This window comes from Taudactylus pleione, unplaced genomic scaffold (assembly GCF_031769625.1).
Source record: "Taudactylus pleione unplaced genomic scaffold, aTauple2 ptg000016l, whole genome shotgun sequence".
Classification (NCBI taxonomy): Eukaryota; Metazoa; Chordata; class Amphibia; order Anura; family Myobatrachidae; genus Taudactylus; species Taudactylus pleione.
The window spans coordinates 18115522-18137936 of record NW_028284418.1 but is presented as its reverse complement, the minus strand read 5'-3'; the positions used below and the strand labels follow the sequence as shown (position 1 = coordinate 18137936).

The 22415-nt window shown below is 42.9% G+C and overlaps 1 protein-coding gene across 2 annotated transcripts in view; it reads left to right on the top strand.

The window, feature by feature from the left end:
* The window catches only part of CA10 (carbonic anhydrase 10 (inactive)), a 388895-nt gene that overhangs the window by 194749 nt on the left and 171731 nt on the right, over positions 1-22415 (top strand). For both annotated transcript variants that reach the window (XM_088473334.1, XM_088473335.1), the window contains one exon: positions 13860-13934. In XM_088473334.1, coding sequence (XP_088329460.1) covers positions 13860-13934 — 75 coding nt within the window. The remainder of the gene's footprint in view (positions 1-13859; positions 13935-22415) is intronic.

Sequence of the window (22415 nt, the reverse complement as noted above, 5' to 3'; positions counted from 1 at the left end):
TGCTCCCGATCACAATATGAGGTCTAGCAGAGCGCTGCTACAGACACCCCATAATTTACCTTTGTACAGATGTTTCCTCATGTGTGCTAAAATGTATATAAATGGTTTCTGATGCAATAGATTAATCACTCATTAGAAGCCTGGCCAGACAAATGTGCTGGGAGAGCTAATGACCATGGAAATTGAAGAAGATTGATGCACACAGGTACATGGTGTTGGGTATTACGGACTTAATGAAGACTGTATATAGACATAGTGTCACGATCCGGTGCAAGTGTTCCTCTGGAGGATGGTGAGCCGGGAGGTTTGGGTGACTAGGGGAGTGACTGGACTAGGTCTCCTAGTTGCGGCAGAATCCAGGTTTGGCTAGACCTGCCCATAGACGCGGAGTCTAACTCACTTGGTGGTTTTCTCCAGTGACCCCTCCAATTGGGATTTGGTTTTCCGCTGCACCAAGTGAGCAGGTCGCGGCCCTCTGGACAGGTACCTGGGAATGGCAGAAGACCGGAAACTATATTACATGAAGTTATTGCTAGAACACTGGGAGAGCTAAAAATGCTGGTACTGGACAAAGGCAAATACTGGGAGAGTGCTGGGAGGTCCAGCTGTGAGCTAACTAGTGATTAGCACAGTGAGACACAGAGAGGTAGACATGCTGGGAATGCTAAAAGGTGCAGCTGGGAGCTAATAGTAATAGCAGGTAATCTGACACCTCAGTGACACAGGGTAATAGCCACAGAACTAACAGCACTAAACAAGACACACAGACATAGAAAACATGAAAGACAGGATACTGGGAGAGAACTGATCTCTCAGACTGAGAATAGCATGGAAGCTAATACAGGAAACTGGAGAACTGTGAGCAGACTGAAGCAACACGCTGAAGGATTTAGCACAGAGCAACAGTGGGAGTATCACAAGCACTGGAATAACGAAGTTGAACAGCATCTTCCTGAAGTTCTGGGGGCAGATTTATACGCAGGGGTAGCAGATTATTGGAGCACAGCATCAGCTGACTGAGATCATGCTACCATTGGTTAGGAGGACTGTCACATGAAAGGAACTGTCATGGCGGTGCCCATGATGGGAACTCCGATCCCCAAAACACACAGCCGACCATGGAAGTCCACAATAGCACCTAAGGTAGAATATTCAACATCTCACCCCTCACTGCACCAGGCGTTTGACCACAAGGAAGTCAGGGGAAGCCGGCATGGAGGTAAGAGATATCCAATCTTAGGCTGAACCCTGACAGTACCCCCTCCTTTTAGGGTGGGCACCAAACACTCATAAAAGCTCAGCTGGAACTCCTCAGAAAGACACAAAAAATACTTGAAAACACAGGAAAGTCAAAAATCCAGTTTGAAAACATCAAAAAATATTTGCTTGAAGACATAAGATGATTTTGAAGATTAAAAGAACAAGGTACACAACTACCAGATGGTCTCTCAAACTTCAAATGGGACTAAATAATTGGAAAAAATCATCAACTTGTCATAGAAAGGTTGGTCACCAGGAAGTCATCGATTCTTCTTCTTTTTCCTAGACTTTTTCGAACCACTAGAAGAAGAAGACTTTAGTTGCAAAGTGTCTTTCACAGGAACTACCGAAATTATTTTTTCATCGTACTCAGAATCGTAGTCAGAATCTGTATTATAATTCATCATCCTTATGCCTCCTTGAGTCTTATCCTTTGGGACAGGTTGTTCTTGTACCAGATCTATTTGAGAAGGACTCAAAGAAATGTATCTGAGCTTAATAGTAGAGGGTGGTGCCCCAGAACTTGAGACTTTGTTGAGATGAGTATCCCTGAGAGAACTGTCAGGATAAGTTGGACCAAATTCTTTAATGACTGCCGCAGAAAAGGCTACTAAATCTGATAGCATCGGATCCTTTGAATTATAAATAGGCTCAACCCAGTCCCAAGCTTTACCTCAGAAAGATGAAATGAAAAATTTTACTACATTAGTAGGCTTGATTTCAGACCATGGTGAGGATTTCATAATAGCGATGAAATGATCCACCAAGGCATAATACTGCGTTACATCTCCATCAAGAAAAATTGGCATAGAAACATCAGATGGATCCTGAGGGATACCTATAGATATAGTGGTAGCGTCATTTTGTGAACCTCTTAACTGATGGGGCACTAAAACGTTTGACTTTGACACAACACCAGAAGACTCTTCCTTGAGTAATGAACCGGAGATCCTTTCTTGGTGCAAGAAACTTGAGATCTTTCCCTGGGATATGGATTTTGAAACTCCTTCTTGGGATGTAAGACCTGGGACTCCCTCCTGAGGAGTAACACTGGTAACCTCCTGCTGAGGTATGACACTAGAACCCCCATCTTGGGGAGTAACACTTGGAAACCCTTGTTCTTGGGGTACAAGACTTGAGACCCCCTCCTGGGGTAAGACACTTGCACTCTCCTTCGGAAATGTAATACTCGAAATCCCCCCCTGGGTAATGGCACTAGGAATCCCATCTTGCAGTATAATACTTGAAACCCCCTTTTGGGGTAAAACACTTTGAAGTCCCTTTTGAGGAATAACACTGGAAACCCCATCCTGGGGTGAGACACTTGAAGTCCCCTCCTGGGGAAGGACACTATGAACCCTCTCTCAGGGTTAGAGGCTTGAAACCCCCTCCTGGGATGAAGAACTTGAAACGAGGAATTTCTCTTGGGGCGTAAAACTTGAAATCCCCTCCTGAGGTATAACACTAGGAACCCCATCCTGGGGTTAGACACTTGAAATCCCTTTCTGGGGAATAACACTTGAAATGAAGACCTTCTCTTGGGGCATAAGACTTGAAATGAAGGCCTCCCCTTGAGGCGTGAAACTCGAAACGAAAGCCCCCTCCAGGGGCATGAAACTCGAAGTGAAGGCTCCCTCCTGGGGCATGAAACTTGAAATGAAAGTCTTTTCCAGGGGTACAACATTTGTAACCCCTTCCTGGGGTAAAAGACTTGAAATTAACGCCCCCTCCTGGGGCACAAAACTTGTAACACCGTCCTGGGGTGAGAGACTTAAGGCCCCCTCCTGGAGTACAGAACTTGACACTCCCTGTTGGAGTATGGGACCTAACACCCCCTTCTGTGGAAGCATACTCCGCTTTTCCTTTTGGGGTATGGAACATGAAACCCCCTTTTGGGATGCGAGAACAGAGACTTCCTCCTGGAGTGAGTGACTCAAAATCCCCTCTTGAGGTTTGAAACTTGAGACCCTTTCTTGGGGCGTAACACTTGAAACAATGGCCCTCTCCTGGGGCATGAAACTTGTAACCCCCTGCTGGGGGGAGAGACTTGAGACCCCCTGCTGGGGTGCAAGACTTGAGACCCCATGCTGGGGTACGAGACTTGAGACCCCCTGCTGGGGTGTGAGACTTGAAACACTCACTTGGGGTAAGGAAGTTGGGACCCCTCCTGGGGCTACTGACAGGAGTCCCATATTGGGAAAAACAGAATTCGGGCTGGGACTGGAACAGGCAGAGTCTGGCATGGGACCAGAACTGGCAGAGTCCGGGCTGGGACCGGAACAGGCAGAGTCCGGGCTGGGACCGGAACAGGCAGAGTCCGGGCTGGGACCGTAACAGGCAGAGTCCGGGCTGGGACCGGAACAGGCAAAATCCAGGCTGGGACTGGAACGGGCAGAATCTGGGCTGTGACCGGGACAGGCAGAATCCGGGCTGTGACCAGTAGAAATGGAATGACTAGTGTCCCTGACTTTAGAAGGTTGAAATATCCTCCCAATATTTCTTAGACGAGGGTTCAAGCATCTTGTAACAGGACCCCAATCGAAAACTTGAACTTTCTTTTCCTTAGAGGACATCACCTCCTTATCTGTGACCGAAGGAACGGAAACCACTGATGGATGACGAGGAGAACTAATAGCGCAGACGTTGGGAGTCCCACACTTGCCACCACTTCTCAGTGGGCTCAGAGTACAGTCCTTAGGAAAGTGATCGTCATAACCACAATATAAACACAGATGTAGTTCCCGGCATCGCTGACGTTCAACATCAGTAAGTTTAGGGCGCAGGAAATTTTGATGCTTTACTGTAGTTTTCTTGGGAGAGCTGCTAGTCAAGTCAGGAGTTACACTAGAAAGCTTGGGAATAACTTGAAAAATTTTGGGACGGAGATTTTGTAGTTGTTCTAGAAGCCAGTAGAAACTCTTGAAAGGTTCAAGGTCATGAATATCAAATAATTGGGGGACCAGAGGACACTTGAGAGGTTCACTGGCATACACAGAAACATTTTCATCAGTAGAGGTAATTGGAATTTCGAAATTCGAACGAAGCTGTGCAGAAATCACTGGCGGAACTTGTGGTGTGTCTGGGGACAAAGCAGCTAGAACTGAATGAAAAACCATCATTTGACTAGAGAGTTCTTGCAGGTGCTGTCTGACGGATTACAGAGCTGTCTCCTGTGCAGTCACACGAAGGAGTAGATCTTGAAAACCTGCTTCACCCTGAAACCCGGCGGCTTGCATATTGGTGGCTGTTCAAACTGTCACGATCCGGTGCAAGTGTTCCTCTGGAGGATGGTGAGCTGGGAGGTTCGGGTGACTAGGGGAGTGACTGGACTAGGTCTCCTAGTTGCGGCCGAACCAGGTTTGGCTAGACCTGCCCAGAGGCGTGGAGTCTAACTCACTTGGTGGTTTTCTCCAGTGACCCCTCCAATTGGGATTTGGTTTTCTGCTGCACCAAGTGAGCAGGTCACGGCCCTCTGGACAGGTACCTGGGAATGGCAGAAGACCGGAAACTATATTACATGAAGTTATTGCTAGAACACTGGAGATAAACTGGAACACAATTAGAAATCCCGGCTTGCATGAGATTACTGAGAAATGTACTGAGAATCACTGAGAAAACCTGGAACTGATTAGCACAGCAGCTCAGGGAGATGTGGACACTGGCAGGTACTGGAGTTTGCTAAATATGCAGGTGCTGGCTGCACAGACAAACACAGAGCAGAATGGACAAATGCTTATTCTGTGAAAACTAGAAATGCTGGTGCTGGACAAAGACAAAATACTGGGAGAGCTAGAAATGCAGGTACTGGACAAAGGCAAATACTGGGAGAGTGCTGGGAGGTCCAGCTGTGAGCTAACTAGTGATTAGCACAGTGAGACACAGAGAGGTAGACAGGCTGGGAATGCTAAAAGGTGCAGCTGGGAGCTAATAGTAATAGCAGATAATCTGACACCTCAGTGACACAGGGTAATAGCCACAGAACTAACAGCACTAAACAAGACACACAGACATAGAAAACATGAAAGACAGGATACTGGGAGAGAACTGATCTCAGACTGAGAATAGCATGGAAGCTAATACAGGAAACTGGAGAATTGTGAGCAGGCTGAAGCAACACGCTGAAGGATTTAGCACAGAGCAACAGTGGGAGTATCACAGGCATTGGAATAACGAAGTTGAACAGCATCTTCCTGAAGTTCTGGGGGCGGATTTATACCCAGGGGTAGCAGATTATTGGAGCACAGCGTCAGCTGACTGAGTTCATGCTACCATTGGTTAGGAGGACTGTCACAAGAAAGGAACTGTCATGGCGGCACCCATGATGGGAACTCCGATCTCCAAAACACACAGACGACCATGGAAGTCCGCAAAAGCACCTAAGGTAGAATACTCAGCATCTCACCCCTCACTGCACCAGGCGTCTGACCACAATTAAGTCAGGGGAAGCCGGCATGGAGGTAAGAGATAGCCGATCCTAGGCTGAACCCTGACACGTAGACATAGTTATAGATAGACAGATGCCCACATGGTCTTGGTTTTTTCTAAAGTCGTACTACTGATGGACCTATGAAAGCAAAACTAGTGGCAGTTGATTCATTAAGAGTGATTACAAATATAGATAACCTATAGTTAGGCTTGTCATATTCAGGACACATGTGAATTACACAGGTTCTGTGGCTGATTAAAACCGGATGAAATGGAGACTTGAAGTCAGCCAGCCACAGAATCAGTGTAATTCGTGTGTCCTGAATTAAAAGGATGATATGGCAAGCCTACCTATAGCAATCAGACATATGGATGTATTATTGTGATCTGCAGGGAACCAATAGCTGACAGATGACTATTAGTTACTGGGCATTTAGGGCTTCTTTCACTATCAGCTGTTAGTAAGATTTTCAATCACTAACTACAGGTAATGCCTGAAAGCCCATGAAAAAAGCAATAGTGGTTTTCTTATGAACTTGCTACCATCGCTTCCTTTTAAAATTTTAACACAGCCTTTAAACTTTTAGAACATGTCATATCCTATTTCTCATGCTTTGTTGCACACTACCAGTACAATAGTTTAAAATGCACATGACTAAAACACGTCTAACGAGCTGATTAGTTTTGTGTGAATGAGCCTGCATTGGTCCAATCATTCCAGCTATGCTCATATACACTTTGGTAGACTTATACCCCTTTTACACCAGAGCAAAAACCTGGATTTTTGCTGGGTCTACCCGGGTCGCAGCTCAGTGTAAAAGGGTCCCTGAAAAATAACCTGGGTCAAGTGACCCTGCAATCCAACCCAGGTAGCTACCACGGTTGGACCCAGGTAATGGTGCAGTGTAAACGGTGCAACCCAGGTTATCTGATCTGAATCATGCCTAAAATGAGCTGATTGGTGGTTGTGGAGCAGTCACCTCCCACTTTTTATGACCTCACAGGTTTAGCAGGGCAGACCTGAGTTCAGTGTGAACAGGGCTGACCTTGGAGTAACCCAGATCAAAGGTGCAGTGTAAATGGGTCTGACCTGGGTCTGACCAGGGTTGGAACCATGTCCAAAAACCCAGGTCTGACCTGGGTTTTTGGTGGAAAAGAGGTATAAATGTATGGAGAGGGAAATAATGAATCCTATAAATATTGGAGTATAACTGCAGACTGCTATTAACAATAATAATGTTCAAATTATATAGTTATAATTTTTTTAGTAGTAGTATTCGTTAACCATTATATATAATTCACAAAGATTTTATAGTACAGTATTTAACAGAATAAAAATAATTATGTGTACACTACATCTAATTTGGTAGTAAAGAAACATTTTATATATTCCTTATTTAGAATCATGTCCATTGTAATTCAACATATTCAAAACCTCGTATGAAAAGGAATGCACAAAAATGTAGCATGTGTTTTTGATGCTATAATTTGTAAAAAAAATAATCTAAATTACTTTAACAAAGAAAGTGATTATATATTAAGGATTCACCGCTACCAAGGGAGGGCGTGGAGTGAAGGTATTTTTCCTCAGTCTCAGTGGTTAGTCTCAAAGCCCTGGCTGATAATGAATACTGGATCTATCTTGCATTAGATTGGTTAATTAATAATATTATTTTTAAATAGTTATTAAGTGATCATTACCATATTTCTATCTAATATGATACTGGGGGGGCATTGCAATAAGATTTTGGCCATTTTATAAATGTGTGTCTGTGCATTTATGTGGGTGGTTTGTGTGTGTCTGTGACTAATACAAAGAATATATTCCTTTGTGTTTCTCATCTTCCATTTTGCTTCTCATATGCTATCTCAGGGGTAGAAAATATATGACACTCCAGCTGCTGTGGAACTACACATCTCAGCTTGCCCTGTCACCATCTTACAAGCAAAGTACTGAAGGTTTCATCTTTATTACACCATTTGTGAAGTGAATGGGGCTAGGGATTGAAAGGGGCTGTGAGTTGAAATTTAGATCTTCCCTCAAGGTAGAATTTCCTGAATTAGAAGGTATCCCCCACAAGTAGGAGCTGGTTGGTCCTTGTCCCCTCCTCCCCTGTGTCTACACTCACTGTAATGGCAATTTTCTCAGCCTTTGAGTCCCTGCAGAGTAAAGCTGGATAAACACTATGCTATGTGTGTACCCAGCGATGGCACAATGCAATGGAATGATACATTGTGCCATCCATATACACTGCACTATTCGGTATACGATGGTAACATGTGTGGTTCCATGCTGTATTTAGCAGCATGGGGTTGTTCATTGCATCGTCCCATCTGCTATGCAGCACAGGAGATGAAACGCAGCAATACATGACCCATCAGGCATACACACTATGCAATCCACATGATATATCATTCCAATCCACGTGGATTAAGATTCAAAAGCTTAGTGATGGAGTACTTGAATCATCGCCATTGGCTAATAGGAGAGATAAGATAAGAGATCAATGCGATTTAGGGGGAGATTTATCAAATATCTGAGAGTGATAAACTGGAGAAGCACAGCCTGTAAAATGACAGTTAGAAGCTGATTGGTTGCTATGGGCAACTTCTCTATTTTTTTATCTCTCCAAGATTTGATAAATTTCCCCCCATAATTTCTTGTCAGACTTCTATGTAAATGATGGCGGCCTAATGGGGTGATACGAATACAAGAATAAAAAAAGTGCACTGGTAAAGTAACAACAACCATGTAAAAAATTATCTCTGATTTAATAATACCAATCTAATTCAATGATATCACAAGATGTGGTAGGCTGGGTACACACGTAAAGATTTTCTGTCCAACCATCCAACTAGTTGATTGGTTGGAATGAAAATCTGGTAACGTATGGGAGTAACTGATGATCAGCAATTTGCTCCTAAATGCCAGAAAACAGATGAAAATGGTCATTCAGACAAATTTGTTAAATGTTTGATCTAAACAATTTGTTCAAACAATAGTTTTTGTCCATTTTCCGGTGTTTGGGAGCAAATTGCTGATTCTCATTTGCTTTCATACTTTACCAGACTTTCATTCCAATCAATCAACTAGTTGGATGGTTGGACACAAAATCTTTATGTGTGTACCCAGCTTTAGACACAATAATCAGCAGTAACAATGTTGCTAAAATAAGTAATAAAAATGTTTTTATTTTTTCTATATTCACTGTACTGTAGCTATGTTATTGTTTATTATTAATATCATGTAATCTGAAAGAACAATGGTCTTGATTCATTACGGATCGCTATTGCGATTATGCACACAGACAGCTGATTATTGCGTACAGCGCATGCATATGCATCGCACAACACTGCAATCACAGTGCGATCGCAGAGACCACACAGAGTCACCACAGAGTGATTGCCAGGCAGTGAGAGTTTGGGAGTGGTGACGGGGCATGGTCGGAGACACGTAGGCGTGCATGTCAGTTTGAGCGCCGTTGTATGGGCATGCATAAATTAGCAACTGCGGCAGCTTACGCAGCTTGAGTGCTCAGTGCTTGCGACGAGTTTATCAATTTCTGAGCGGCCGATGTTACTTGATGTTCCCGATGTATACGCAGGACTTCAAGATATTATGGATGTGAGATAGCAGTAGTGGGCGGCAGTGGGCGTTTCTATGTTGGCTGTGTGACGGCATTGCAATAGCATTCATTAGCTTTTTTTTTGCAGAGGGTCTGAGTGCTTAATCGCAATTGCAATCGCAATACTTATCTGTAGTGAATCAGGTCCAATATGTGTACTTTTGATGAGACAACTATGTTAATCAGAATGTTTGGACACTTTTTTTGTTTTATTATAATGCCCAGCTTCTAAATCATTCTGCCTAATCCACTCTATTGCTATTTCCTCCTAAAGACCACATAAGTTAGGATGCTCATCATTATAAAGTATTGGTATATGATACATGATACATAGAGCTCCTTTATATCTGTCTACTCCAATGTGTTAATTAAACTCTGATATTATTACCACTACATTATTTATTTGGAGTTCGCCTGTTAGGGAAGTAAGCTGACATTTATTTACTTTAATATAAAAACTTTGTGCTCCTTGGAAATTTTGCCAGGTTGATTTTTTCCAACTTGTACTTTCTGTATTGAAATCTTGTTGGTCAGAAAAAAATAATAGATGCATTAAACTCTGGTCATATTATCCATGATAGAGAGTAAATTCGATAAACAGCATGTTCCACTACACTTGTATGTCTATTATTATGGCATTAAATCTTGTACTGAATATATCTAAAACAGATGGAGAGGGAAAATAAGGACATTTCTGCCAAAGAAAGATTGTTTTGAATGCAAAACATTTTCATTACTGTTGTTAAAAAGGCTAGAGACTGATCCCTTTCCTTCTCTAAATTAAATAGGTATACCCAATATGGAGTAATAAATACATAAGGCACCCCCCAGTATAACATGGTGCCAGCTCAATCCCGTAAATTATAAGTAGTGGTAAGCAACTTAAACATAAAATAAATAAACAATAAATCAGATCAGAGCACCCTAAAGTGCCAATAGTGATGTGTCAACAGTACATTGATCTATCATAAAATTAAAACAAGTGGTCCCTGACTCTTTAACCAATGCGTTTTGTCTTACAGTAGACTTCTTCAAGGGGATGAAGAAGTCTACAGTAAGACGAAACACGTTGGGATATGAAAGATATCACCAAATGATTCCGCAGGGTGCTCTAATGGAAAACTTCTCTCCCAAATATCTCACTCTGGTTTTTTTCTTTTCAATAACACTCAAAGAAAAGAGAGAAATATTCCATAGTGTGATACAGTAAACATAAAATAACACAGTCTTATGTACGTAGAGATAGATCCCCTACCAAATACGGTGGTCTACAAACAAGGTAGACAGACAGTCATGAATCTGGATAATCTTTTCTGTATAGATGTAATCCCCTCTTAACACTCTTCCTTTCAATGTATTCGTTCCATATGCAGTCAATAAAATTTAAAGAGAAAAATCTCCATAGTGTAACACTGTTTTTAACACGTTGGGAACCTGCACCGCTCTGACACTATGAACCTTACAAATCTGAAATGAGATAAGCATGAACTTGTTTTTACACTATTTATGCTTTTATATCTACCTCATTATGAACTCTTGCTGTTTTTATTTGTATTTATATCATATATTTATTGTCTATTTGTTTTTATATATATGCATGTTTGTTTGAATAAATATACATTTTGTATGCCCACCTGTGGTTAATATATACTCCACTGACAGCAAGGCGAAGAGCCAGGACTGTTTGTTTTCATTTTCTGATAGATCATATACTGTTGACACACAGACACTTTAATCACTATTTCCACTTTAGGGCGCTCTGATCTGATTTTATTGTTTATACATATACATGTAATAGATATACCATGCTCTGATATATATGGCGGAAGATCAAGTGTGTTTAACCACCCAAGGAATGTGATATCTTTGAGTTAGGATGAGACTCAATTCAATTACAATTCTCCTGGACCTCTCTATTTTGTTTCATGACTATATCCTATCCTCTTTCTAATCCTACATATTACACTACTCTTTCAGTATTCCTCTCCCTGGATCCTACTCTTAACTTCCGCTATCATTTGGAGAAATATAAGGCTCAGGTCTAGACAGTCTAATTTTTCCTATCTATATCACTTCTCTTGGAAAACTAAAAAGCTTCTCATCACAAAGCTTATGATATCCATTTTTTTCTTTCTCGCCATCTATGTTGACCTGCATTACTGATTGTATTTCTGCCATTTCATCTTGTATATATTCTTGCAACATTAAACTCAATCTTTTAAAATCTGAACTAAAAATATTCACACCAATACACAGAAGCTACCTAGTACCTACCCCTTGTGCATACTGCCTAAGGGCCTGATTCAGACCTGCTCACAAGCGATATGCACTTGCAAGTGGGTCGATGGTGGCCCAGTGCGCATGCACATGACGGAGCCGGCTCCGTCGTGCGCATGCGCGAGACCCGGATAGCGACGGGCAAACCGTCGCTCCCGGTCTTGTACCAAAGGGAGCGTGTTGTTGATGTTGAGTGACAGCACGCCCCCTTTGGTGGGTGGGCCGGAGGCATGGCTGCCCAGACGGAGGTGTTCCGATGGGAATGCCTACCGTCTGGGGCCGGCCCCACTGACATCACAAGTGATGTTAGTGGGAGTGCTTTCGGCTCTGTTTGAGCTGAAAGCACTCTTGGGCTTGAGGCAACGAGACCTTACCACAAGGGTCTCGTCGTAAGCCTGATGGTCACAATGGTCTTGACCATCGCGACCATCATCATGGCTGCTTGCTATAGCTGTGGGTGGTCACCCACAGCTATGCGAGTGGCCAGGAGGCCGTTCTGCAAAACCAGAGGGCCAGCCCTGATTCAGAGCGAGCACTCTGTCAGAGCGTTCGGCTCTGAATCAGGCCTTAAGTGCCATCCTTGACTCAAAACTGCCCTTGTTCCTTATCTCAATCTGTATCCAAATCTTGTTGCATACACCTAAGAAGCAATTACAAGCTTAAGCACATATCTCACACAAGACAAAGGAAACATTTAATTCATGCATTCATTATCTCCAACATCCACTATTGCATTTATTATCTGAACTGATATTCCCTTAACCAAACTTTCACCCAGGACCATAACTTGGGGTTTGAGAGTGGTGCCACCAAACAGAGTGCAGAGCCCTGTGGGTCACACTGTTGATGCCCCATGGTAACTGTATCTGGCTAGCAGCGTACCTGACAGTGCCCTAGAGAGTACTGCCAGACCTGGGTACTGGAGAGGCATAACCTAACAGTGGAGGCATGTGCATGCCCCCTACAAAAAAATATGACAATACTAGTATATGTGTTCCTTTCTCCAGGGACAGATCTGGGGGAGGGAATCAATTTGATGCCTGGAACGATATCCTGTAACCAGAATCCTGAGGATGCTGTGGGCAGTGATGTTCCTACCAGAGCCAGCATTCCAGCCACTTCCTCATGACTTCATGGCGCGTGGGTGGCACAGGATGCTAGTCAGCCCCGTCAAGGTGCTGCTTTTCACCCTTACAATAATTTTGAATGCAATGGCCAGACTGATTTTCCTCAAAGCTTCTAGTACTGCTGCTTTGCAATTTCAGTGCATATGTTGATTGTTTGTCCTTTACCAAATCCAATGTAAAATAATTTTATTAACATACAACTCTTCTCTGTCACAAACTATCTGCACACTTAACCTCTCCTATCCTCCCTGCAAGCATTCCCTGAAAACTCTCCTCTTCAGGCACAGTTATCAAATTACAGAACCACCCTCTTAACCTCCCCAGACTATTCTCTTTGAATACCACCCTTTTAGACAGTTCAAATGTACATTTATTTTCATTCTTTACTGAAACAACCTCTGTGTGACCAGGCCCATTGAGACATACAGCGGACATGGGGGATACTAAGGGAGCATTGCCAAATTCAGGAGGCATGGTTATGCCCCCTGCTAAAATAGCAATAAAAAATATTATGTGCACCACCATGAAGCAGTGTCATGCACTGAAAGAGGAGCATTTATTAGTCTCAACAGCTGGCCTGGGCACCTGTTGGGATCTTCGATCAAGCCCGGGCATGAGTAATTAGTCCCCATTCCCCTAACCTTTTGGCATACTTGTGTGCGACTGAATGATATACCTCTTCTAAGTACTTGTTTCCCATTGCAAGTTTGCTTCACCAATTTGCACTATGCGGCACATCAAACCTTATCACAAATGCACTCTGGTCTGGCCCTGCACATATGACATCTTTATGTCATGAAGATGGTGGCCGGACCGAGGCCATAACCAGGAAGCTAAGCTCTGGCGTGTCTTAAGGACATGCAGGGCAGCTTTCTGGGGAGGTGCCATAGGGCAGCTACTGTACAGCACCAACCTCAACATGATTTTGCATTAAAACAATTGCTGCTTTAAATTAAGTGGCTATATTGCCAAAATCTCCCTAGTACATGCTAATCGCAGGATCTGCATTTGAGCATATATATTAGCTATTAATTTGTAACATAATATTTTAATCATTGACTAGTCATATTACAGATATTAGATTAATACAGTGTATAAATTATACACAACTCACAATACTGTACCTTTTTTCTGTATTTTTCAGCACAACAGAATTCACCAAAAATCCATGAAGGCTGGTGGGCTTATAAAGAGGTCGTCCAGGGCAGCTTTGTTCCAGGTAAGACCATCCTTGGAGGAAAAATATATTTTATTTTATTTTTACATTTCATTTTCTGACTTCTTTATACAGTATCTAACTGTGTAACTTACAACCTTACAAATGCCCTTTTGGACATGTATATATGTGATTTTGTGTATGTCACTGAGCTAAATAACATCAAATAAATCTTGTTTCTATTTACATGTTTTCAGATTGGGATATCTGTTTGAGTCCTCTCTGATACACTAGTTGACACACTTGAAAAGCTACATAGGAGGCTGTATTGTTTCCAACATAAAAGAAAGAGAATGGTTGATGAGTATATGGGACAACTGGATCCTTGCTCTGTGGCTGTTGTAGAGTTGAAAGCAAAGCAGCCATGATTGCTCCCGCATTGTGTGCACAAAATTACATGTATATATTCACCCATATGTAGAGTTATATGCATCACTACAGACAGACTGCCCAATCTATGCACTTGGTTTGATACCCATCACCATCATCAGTGTGCACTTGCACCAGTCTTATCTTTGGTGTAAAATATACTATTGCAATCAGGCATATTTACACTTCTGGACTACGCTGCATAGAACATCATCAACATACACTTACTGGATGGTTAAGTTTAGGCACCAAGGGGGACGGTTAGTTTTATACTCCAAGGGGAGGGTAAGGTTTAGGGTTAGGGTGAAGATTAGGGTTAGAAAAAAAATGTGTCGACCATTTCCGTGTTGACCATTTCCATGTCAAGCTTTAAATCTGTCAACCTTTTGTACCTGTCAACCTTCTGCACTGTCTACCTTTTACCACTTTGACCATCTTCCATGTCGACCCTCTGTTGACAACCAAATTATTGTCGACCTTTTTATTGTCGACCTTTTGGCTAGGTGCTTTCTGTAAATAACCTCCAGGGATAAGAAGTAAACAAAAAATTGCCTAATTCAACGTGGTAGTGCATTTTACAGTATTGGTGCAGAAGTACAAACTCCAGCATGCATATGGTGGTCAGTGCATACAGACACCTGTAGAGCTACAAGTGTTAGCTCCCAATCACCTAAAGATTACAGTAGTGCTTCCATTTACCTAATATATAATATATAATAGTAGTGCTCCCGTTCACCTAGTATATTTTATAAAAGTAGTCTATGAAAGTAGTGCACACATTCACCCAATGAATAATAGCAGTGCTGCCATTTCACCCAGTATATAATAGCAGTACCATCATTCATCTAACAAATAGTCATAGTGCCCCTGGTTTACCCAACCTATACTAATAGTTCCCCCATTCATCTGATGAGTCTGTATATTACACCCATTCACCTAATATTTAATAGTAGTGCTCCTGTTCATCCAAAATATAATATAGTACTCACAGTCACTAATAATCAGTGGCGGTTCCAGAGGCAGAGCTGCGGAGCAGTCGAAAATTCCAGTAGGGGAGCCACACCAGCTGCCAGTGATGTTTGGCAGCATTTGGGGTAGCAGTTGGTGTGACTCACCTATTTGAATTTTGGATTGCACTGCAGCCCTGCCTCTGGAACCGCCACTGATAATAATAGTGCTCCCATTCATCTAATACAGTACAGTGATTCCCCTTTCACCAGATTAATAAAACTAGTGCCACATTCACCTAATCAATATTGATAATATAATAATGTGGAGTCTGTTTGTTCTAAGTTGGAGCAAAAACTACTGAGCCAACTTGCATGAAAACAGCAGTGAAAACATCTAGAAATAACCTGCACTTTGTTTCATCTCAATCTTTCAAGTTATAACTGAACAATAACAAAATTTATTGACATCAGCAATGCAAGAGATAAGTGTGGCACCATGCATGTGGCCGGTAAGAGGGGGAGGAGGTGCTTTGGGCCCACATTCACTTGTATAGGTTAGGCTCATAGCAGTCTGTGCACAGGGCACACAGTGACATGGTGTGAGTGGTGAGTGACGTCGCTGGTGCCACCAGTCTGTATAGTGCTGCTGGTCACGTGGACCACTCCATCAACAAGGCCCCGATGCAAAGCGATGCAACTATAACAACTCAAGCGATTTAATCCTGGGTGAATCCATGGGAAACAGCTAGTATAGAATAATAGTGCCCCATTCACCCAATCAATTATGTAACATGTATTTTTCTTATCTGTATCTCCAGATTTCTACACACTTAAGTCCTGCACACATATTCTGCCCATTCTTTATTCAGCTCAGTTGCTGGACAATTTGGCTAGACACCTCAAGGTCAAATCACAGATATGGTCATACAAGCTGGCAAGTTGAAATGAAGCAGACTCAAACCAAGTAATTTATGGTTTACATCTTCATATATGTATGGACTTCCTGCAGCTGTACATCCGTTATTATTGTTTTCAGAACCTATAGCTATTTATATAGTGGCAGTAGTGTGCGATAGAGGGCAGTCCACATGATGAATAACTTAACCAGGGATTGGTTTAATATATTAACCAAACAGAATGTGTTGCAGAATAGCACAGGGTTAATGCAGTAGGAATCGGTATGATTTACCAGCGGACGGGAAGCCGGCGGTCACAATACCAACAGCGGCATCCGGTTGTTCAAGATCCCAACAAGGGCCGATAAGTAGGCTTACCCTCCCCCTCTCCTCCCCTAACCCTCCCCTGGTGGTGGCTAACACTAACCTCCCCCTAGTGGTGCTTAACCCTAACATCCCCTCGGTGGTGCCTAAGCCTAACCCCCCCTTCCTGCATCCTAAACCTAACCCTCCCCGGGTGGTGCCTAACCCTAACACCCCCTCCCCACAGCCTAACTCTAACCCTTCCCGGTCGGTGCCTAACCCTAACCCACCCAGGCAAGTCCCTAAACCTAACCTCCTCATCCCTAGCCTATCCCTAACTGTAAACCGCATACTTACCTTCAGGATGCCGCTGTCGGTATCTTGATCCCTTTGAGATGTCAGCATCTGCATTCTGATGGGCATCAGGATTCTAGCATCTGTATCCAGACGTCCAACATCCCATCCACCAGCATCTTGATTGGATCCCATGCAGTAGGCATACAATGTTTGTAGCAGATCCAGCCAGGAACATGTATGGGTTAACACAGGTGGTGTACTGTACAGTGAGGCACATACTTATGGTAGCAGTGGACTATTCTGCAAAACTAGCAGTGGTTACATAGTGGCACTTGCATGGTCTTTGGCGTTGCTCGCCCTCTCCAGACAGGAGAGACACTCAAGAGCACATCCTTCCACAATGGAGGATGGAGCTGGAAGATGCATGGACAAGCCATGCATTCACAGCAGCACTTCTAGCTTGGCTGGGTCAATGGTTGCTGAGATGCAACTTCTGCAGTACAGGGTCACGGCGGCTCAGAGGAGACAACTCAGAATGCACTCCTCCAACATTTATTACTAGGCATGTTGGTCTTGGAAGCCAGTTCTTGTTAGCATTTGTAGCTCCACATCGTCCAGCATGCTCTGGCAGTCACTGACCATCATGGGCATTATAGTACTTATAGTTCAATAATTGCCAGTAGATTGAGCCATTATTCTGGCACTAACCACCTTATGAGTGCCAGGATGTACCTCAGTACTATTCAGCATAGACTGGTTAGTAAGTCAGTATCTTATAGTATGTGCAACCCAAAATACACGTTAGGTCTCAGTTTTGTGGCTGTAATTTTACACTTGCATTCAGCCGAATATAAATTATGCCCTTTATAAAGTTTTTTTTTTTTGTTTCAGATTACAATAGTACAACAGGTGATAGCACAATATAACATGATATAATGGAAAGTCAGTAAGGAAAGATAGCATGTCAGTTTTGTCAGAACATAAGCAAACAACATGTCAGTTATATGACTGCAGTGGTTTAATAATAGTGTTGGGATAGGGAAGAGGGATCAAGCCCAGAAAAGCTATACAGGAGAAGGGCAAGAGAGAGGGGGTGAAGAGAGGAGGGATGGTATGGGGAGTCATCCAGGGGGAAACCAGCAAGCACAGAAAAGCATAGGAACCACAGATGGAGAAGGGGGCAGGGAGATAAAAGAGAATGGAAGGAAAAAACAAACATCAGGAAGTTCCAGGTACAGATAAGCTGTGGTATGACTACTATGGGGTCCATCATTTAGGAAAGGAGTGTACCATGTCATGAAATTGACTAGAAATAAAGTATATTCCATGGATGCAACAAACCATACTTTAATTATCAGAGCTGTAATTCCGTCCTTTTCCAATTGAGACTTGGCTGCAATGCAGATATGCTTAATTAACTTATACAAGGATTTACCAATATCAGAGAATAGTTTATGTATGAGAATGGAGAGGAACTCAGGTGTGATTGGAAAGGGAGTTTTAAAATACATGCCTCTCTGACCACATTGGTGCCAATATAAATAAAAACTGTAGATAGATGGTGTGGAGTTTAGAGGTAACAAATACTAATGACCATAGGGTTTGTAAGAGTTGGCACTTTTGAGAGTTCCTGCAGACTGAGATAATACTGACTTTTGTCTTGAAGGAGAAAAACCTCAAAATTATGTCTATAGGAGTATTAGAGACTGCCAGTTTAGAACAGAGAGCCTGGTGAGCTTGCTCAATATGAATTGAGGATTTAGAGAGGGGACCTGAGATTGAAAGCAGTGAAGAAGAAAGCCTTCCAGGCTGGCAGAATAAAAAAACTTGTGAAGTCCAAGAGTATTACACCTGTTATTGTACTCAATGTCATCCACCTTATCTTTGTGGAACTCACTCTGGTAATGGAGATAATGGAGATAGTCAATCTCATGTAGGGCATCAGTAAAATGTATATAGTTGCAGTCAAATTTAGATTGATAACTTTTGTTTGCTGGTTAAGGTCAAATAACTCGCTCCAGAGTTCCCCAGCAGTTTTATGGCGTTCACCAATAAACAAATCCCATAATTCGGTCAGCAACCATTGTATTTCAATTTACCAGAGGTAGACTCCATCTCAACATTCATAAACAGGTGAGAAGAAGAGTAAGGAGGAGATTGAGACAAGCGGCCTGATTCAGGCCCGATCTTTAAGAAGCGTTCACTCGTAGCTGGCCAATTTTTACACTCTGCTCATGCATGTGCATCGCAGTGCACGTGCGCGAACCAGTGCGAAAGATCGGGAAGTGTTCGCTCGCCAAGCATAGACAGCCCAGCAGAGTGAATGACAGGAAAAGCCATTTGTGGGTGGTAAAAGGGGCAGGCCACTAGAAACGGAGGAGTGGAGGTGCGAACGCAGGCGTGTCTGAGCATCTTAACGCCATTTCAGAGTCGAGCATAATTAACAGGCAGCGTCATTGTACACAGCACATGGTTGAATTTTACATTGAAGTGCTCGCAGTGCTTGCGGTAGGGTATAGTCAACCTCAAACGCTGGGTTCGCTTCCGATGTACCCGATGTACTGATGGTTGCATACAACACTTCCTGGAGATGACATGCGCAAGTGGACGTCTTAAGACAGGCTGGTGGGTGTCTACATACACAAAGCAATTGCACGCCAAGACATAGTGAGCATGTTTATGCCTTGCCATGTGATCGCCTGCCTTGCTGGGTGTGTGCCAAATTTGCATGCACTGGGAACGAGCATATGCATCTAACGAGCAGGTCTGAATTGAGCCCAAGGTGCCTTCTGTCAGGTAAAGTAGTGCTGGTTACCAGATTGTGACTCCTTCTTAACTTTAGATGTTCTCTTCTGCATGGTAGAAAAAAAAAGGAAAAATATGTAATAGGTGACAAAAAAAAATACAGAATCACACCATGACAGCACAGATGGGCAGACCTTACAGGAATGATGTCAGGGGCATTTAAGAAGCCAACAGCATAGAGACAAGTCCCTCAGTAGCAGAGAAATGGAACAAGGAGTAAAGGTACGCCTGTATAGGCCCCACTCTAAACTTGTGGATGTCACTTAGATGTCAGAAGCAGAATGGAACAGGGATAAGGCCCAGGCATATGGGCTATAAACAGCTGGAACAATACTGACCTCCCAGTAAAGTCCAAAGGGCAGTATACACAGTCACTCCCAAGGGACACATTGGGTGGCTGATAGGCACAGTCCACAGCAAGGTAGATGTTCAGGCAGGAATCCCTGTGATTCAGTGACCCATTGGTGGGACATATGCAGGCATATCTGGGGAGGCTGACATGCAGGCCCAAGATCACTCATCACCAGTGGCAGGGATCCAAAATCGAGGCTGCAGTTTATGGAGAGTAGGTAGACCATGGTCACTGTCACTGACATAGGCACCTGAAATCAGCTCCAGAGGGTAGCTGGGAGCAGGAGAGCCCAATTCAGACAACTAGTGCCTTTGGAGATATGTAGATTGTCAATCATCAACAGAGTCCATAGTGTGACTGATGGCACTGGGGGATGGGCTGGCACTCTCCATGGCACTCCCAGTCACCAGCTGTGCCTGCGCCAGCTGACTTCCCTTCCCACTGGAAATCCTCCTCCAGGGGCTGCAATCTTGAGGAAGCCTATATTACTAATGTCTGAGGGTGCTCCTCCCCATTATCCACACTCCAATTAGCTTCTCATATTCTCATTGGAATCATTACTTAAAGTTCTATCTCACACAGCACAAGTGTCAGATCCTCATCTACACTTGTGCCTGACAGCTTGGCTGCTACAGTCTAACTGTGGTTATTCTGTTTCCTGTGGATACTCTGATGGATTCTCCAAGTATTTCCTGTTGATAATCTTCTGGTTTCTACAAGTATTTCTTGTGGATTTTCCAAGTGCTTTCCAATGTATACTCTGCTGGATCTCTAGACACTGTTGTCAATATCTCCTGGTATTCCTCAGCATCAGTTCTCCAGTTAAAACTATTGTGGCCTCCTTCCATCTCCACATGCTACATACCACCTCCTTGTGTCTGCCTGTGACTAGCTACCTGATAGTCAGTCCAGGGTTCCAACTAGGGGCCATGACCTGCAGGGATACTTCCGCAAAGCCCAAATTCCATTGCGCGAATCCCTAACTATTACCCCGTTAAACCCCTGGGTTGTTCCTAGCATATTATGACACAGAGTCATATATAAATTCAGTGAATTCTGAAAGGCATGCACTGAAAACACTCCACTTAATGGGAAGCAGCATCAGAGCTTGAGCATCCTTCCTCAATGCCATGCTTCTAAATAATGCCCTATTTGTTGGAAATTGAGCTTCTATATGTACAAATATATACATAATAAAAGAATTATATTTTATTGTAGCAATATTTGTAACATTAGACTAATGCCTTACACACAGGACTAATTTAAAATATAAATGTGGCTGGACAAGCAGTATTTTAGGAGATCATGAATAATCTGAAATTAAATAAGGGAGAGGACCTAAAGTGACACCGATTGCACAGATTGTTTGCAGGGAGCAATTTTCAAATTGGGAAGCATCTATTTATGTGCAAGGTGGACAAATGGGAGAAATTGTGTATAGTTAAATGAACTGTGGATTGGTACTGTATGAGCTTCAATGTTACTTAAAGGCATTCAATACCCCCCAAAAATGTTCAGAATTACTGGTGCTTAATAGTTTATCCATTGATTGGGCAATCATTTATTCTGACATGTAACAGCTAAAAGCACCATTTCAGGAGAATTTTATAAGAGTAATACAGTGACTGCCAAGATACAGTGAGTAGGTCAACACTCCTGTCAATGGTGATACCTTTGTTACAAAGTAGATGATCACTTTCATTAGTAGAGAAATATAAGCCAACCATAAAGCATAACTATGAACATGATAACGAGAGACAACATTAAAGGTTAATGCAATGCTTACACAACTGAAACGTAAGCCCAGTGCTGCCAGAATCACACAGATATTATGATGACCTTTAGGCAACACCATCAGGTAGTGATCCTTTCACAAAGGTAAGAGAGTCTTTAACACTATAGCAGGAGATGTGACAAATTATGTGTTCTTGCATATATCTATTTGTCTATCTATCTTGCATGCGTGTGTGTGTGTATTTAAGCACAAAGAGGGCCCATGTGACAACTATGTGAAACATTCACCTTAACCACAAAGTCACGGAAGCACAGATACTGTCAGCTACACTACAAGTGCCATGCAGTGCAGTGCAAAACTTACATTCAAAATAAAATACCCCTGGACGTGTGGGGTTGATTCTAAATTAAGGGGTCATATAAGATATGAGATGCACTGCGCATTCATCAAGTTCCATTACATCATCCCTCGCAGTGAGGATTTATTTGTAAAATGATTGACAGACATGGACAGTTTGTGGTGGCAATTGGGAGTGGCGTCTCAAAAGCAGTGTCACAACCATTTTCAGGGCATGTCTCTGTGACTGCGATCCAGTACGCAGTAAAAATGGCTCCGGCGCCTCAGTTCCCGCAGTCATTCTGTGAGACCGTAGGGTTATTCAGAGGTCTGATAGTCGACTGATATGTGACAAATGCTGAGTCTTTGTATGCAGTCGCTTGAATTTGTGAAGCCGCCGGCGGGCGTCTCAATACAAATCCTGGTGGCTGCGACATTTGC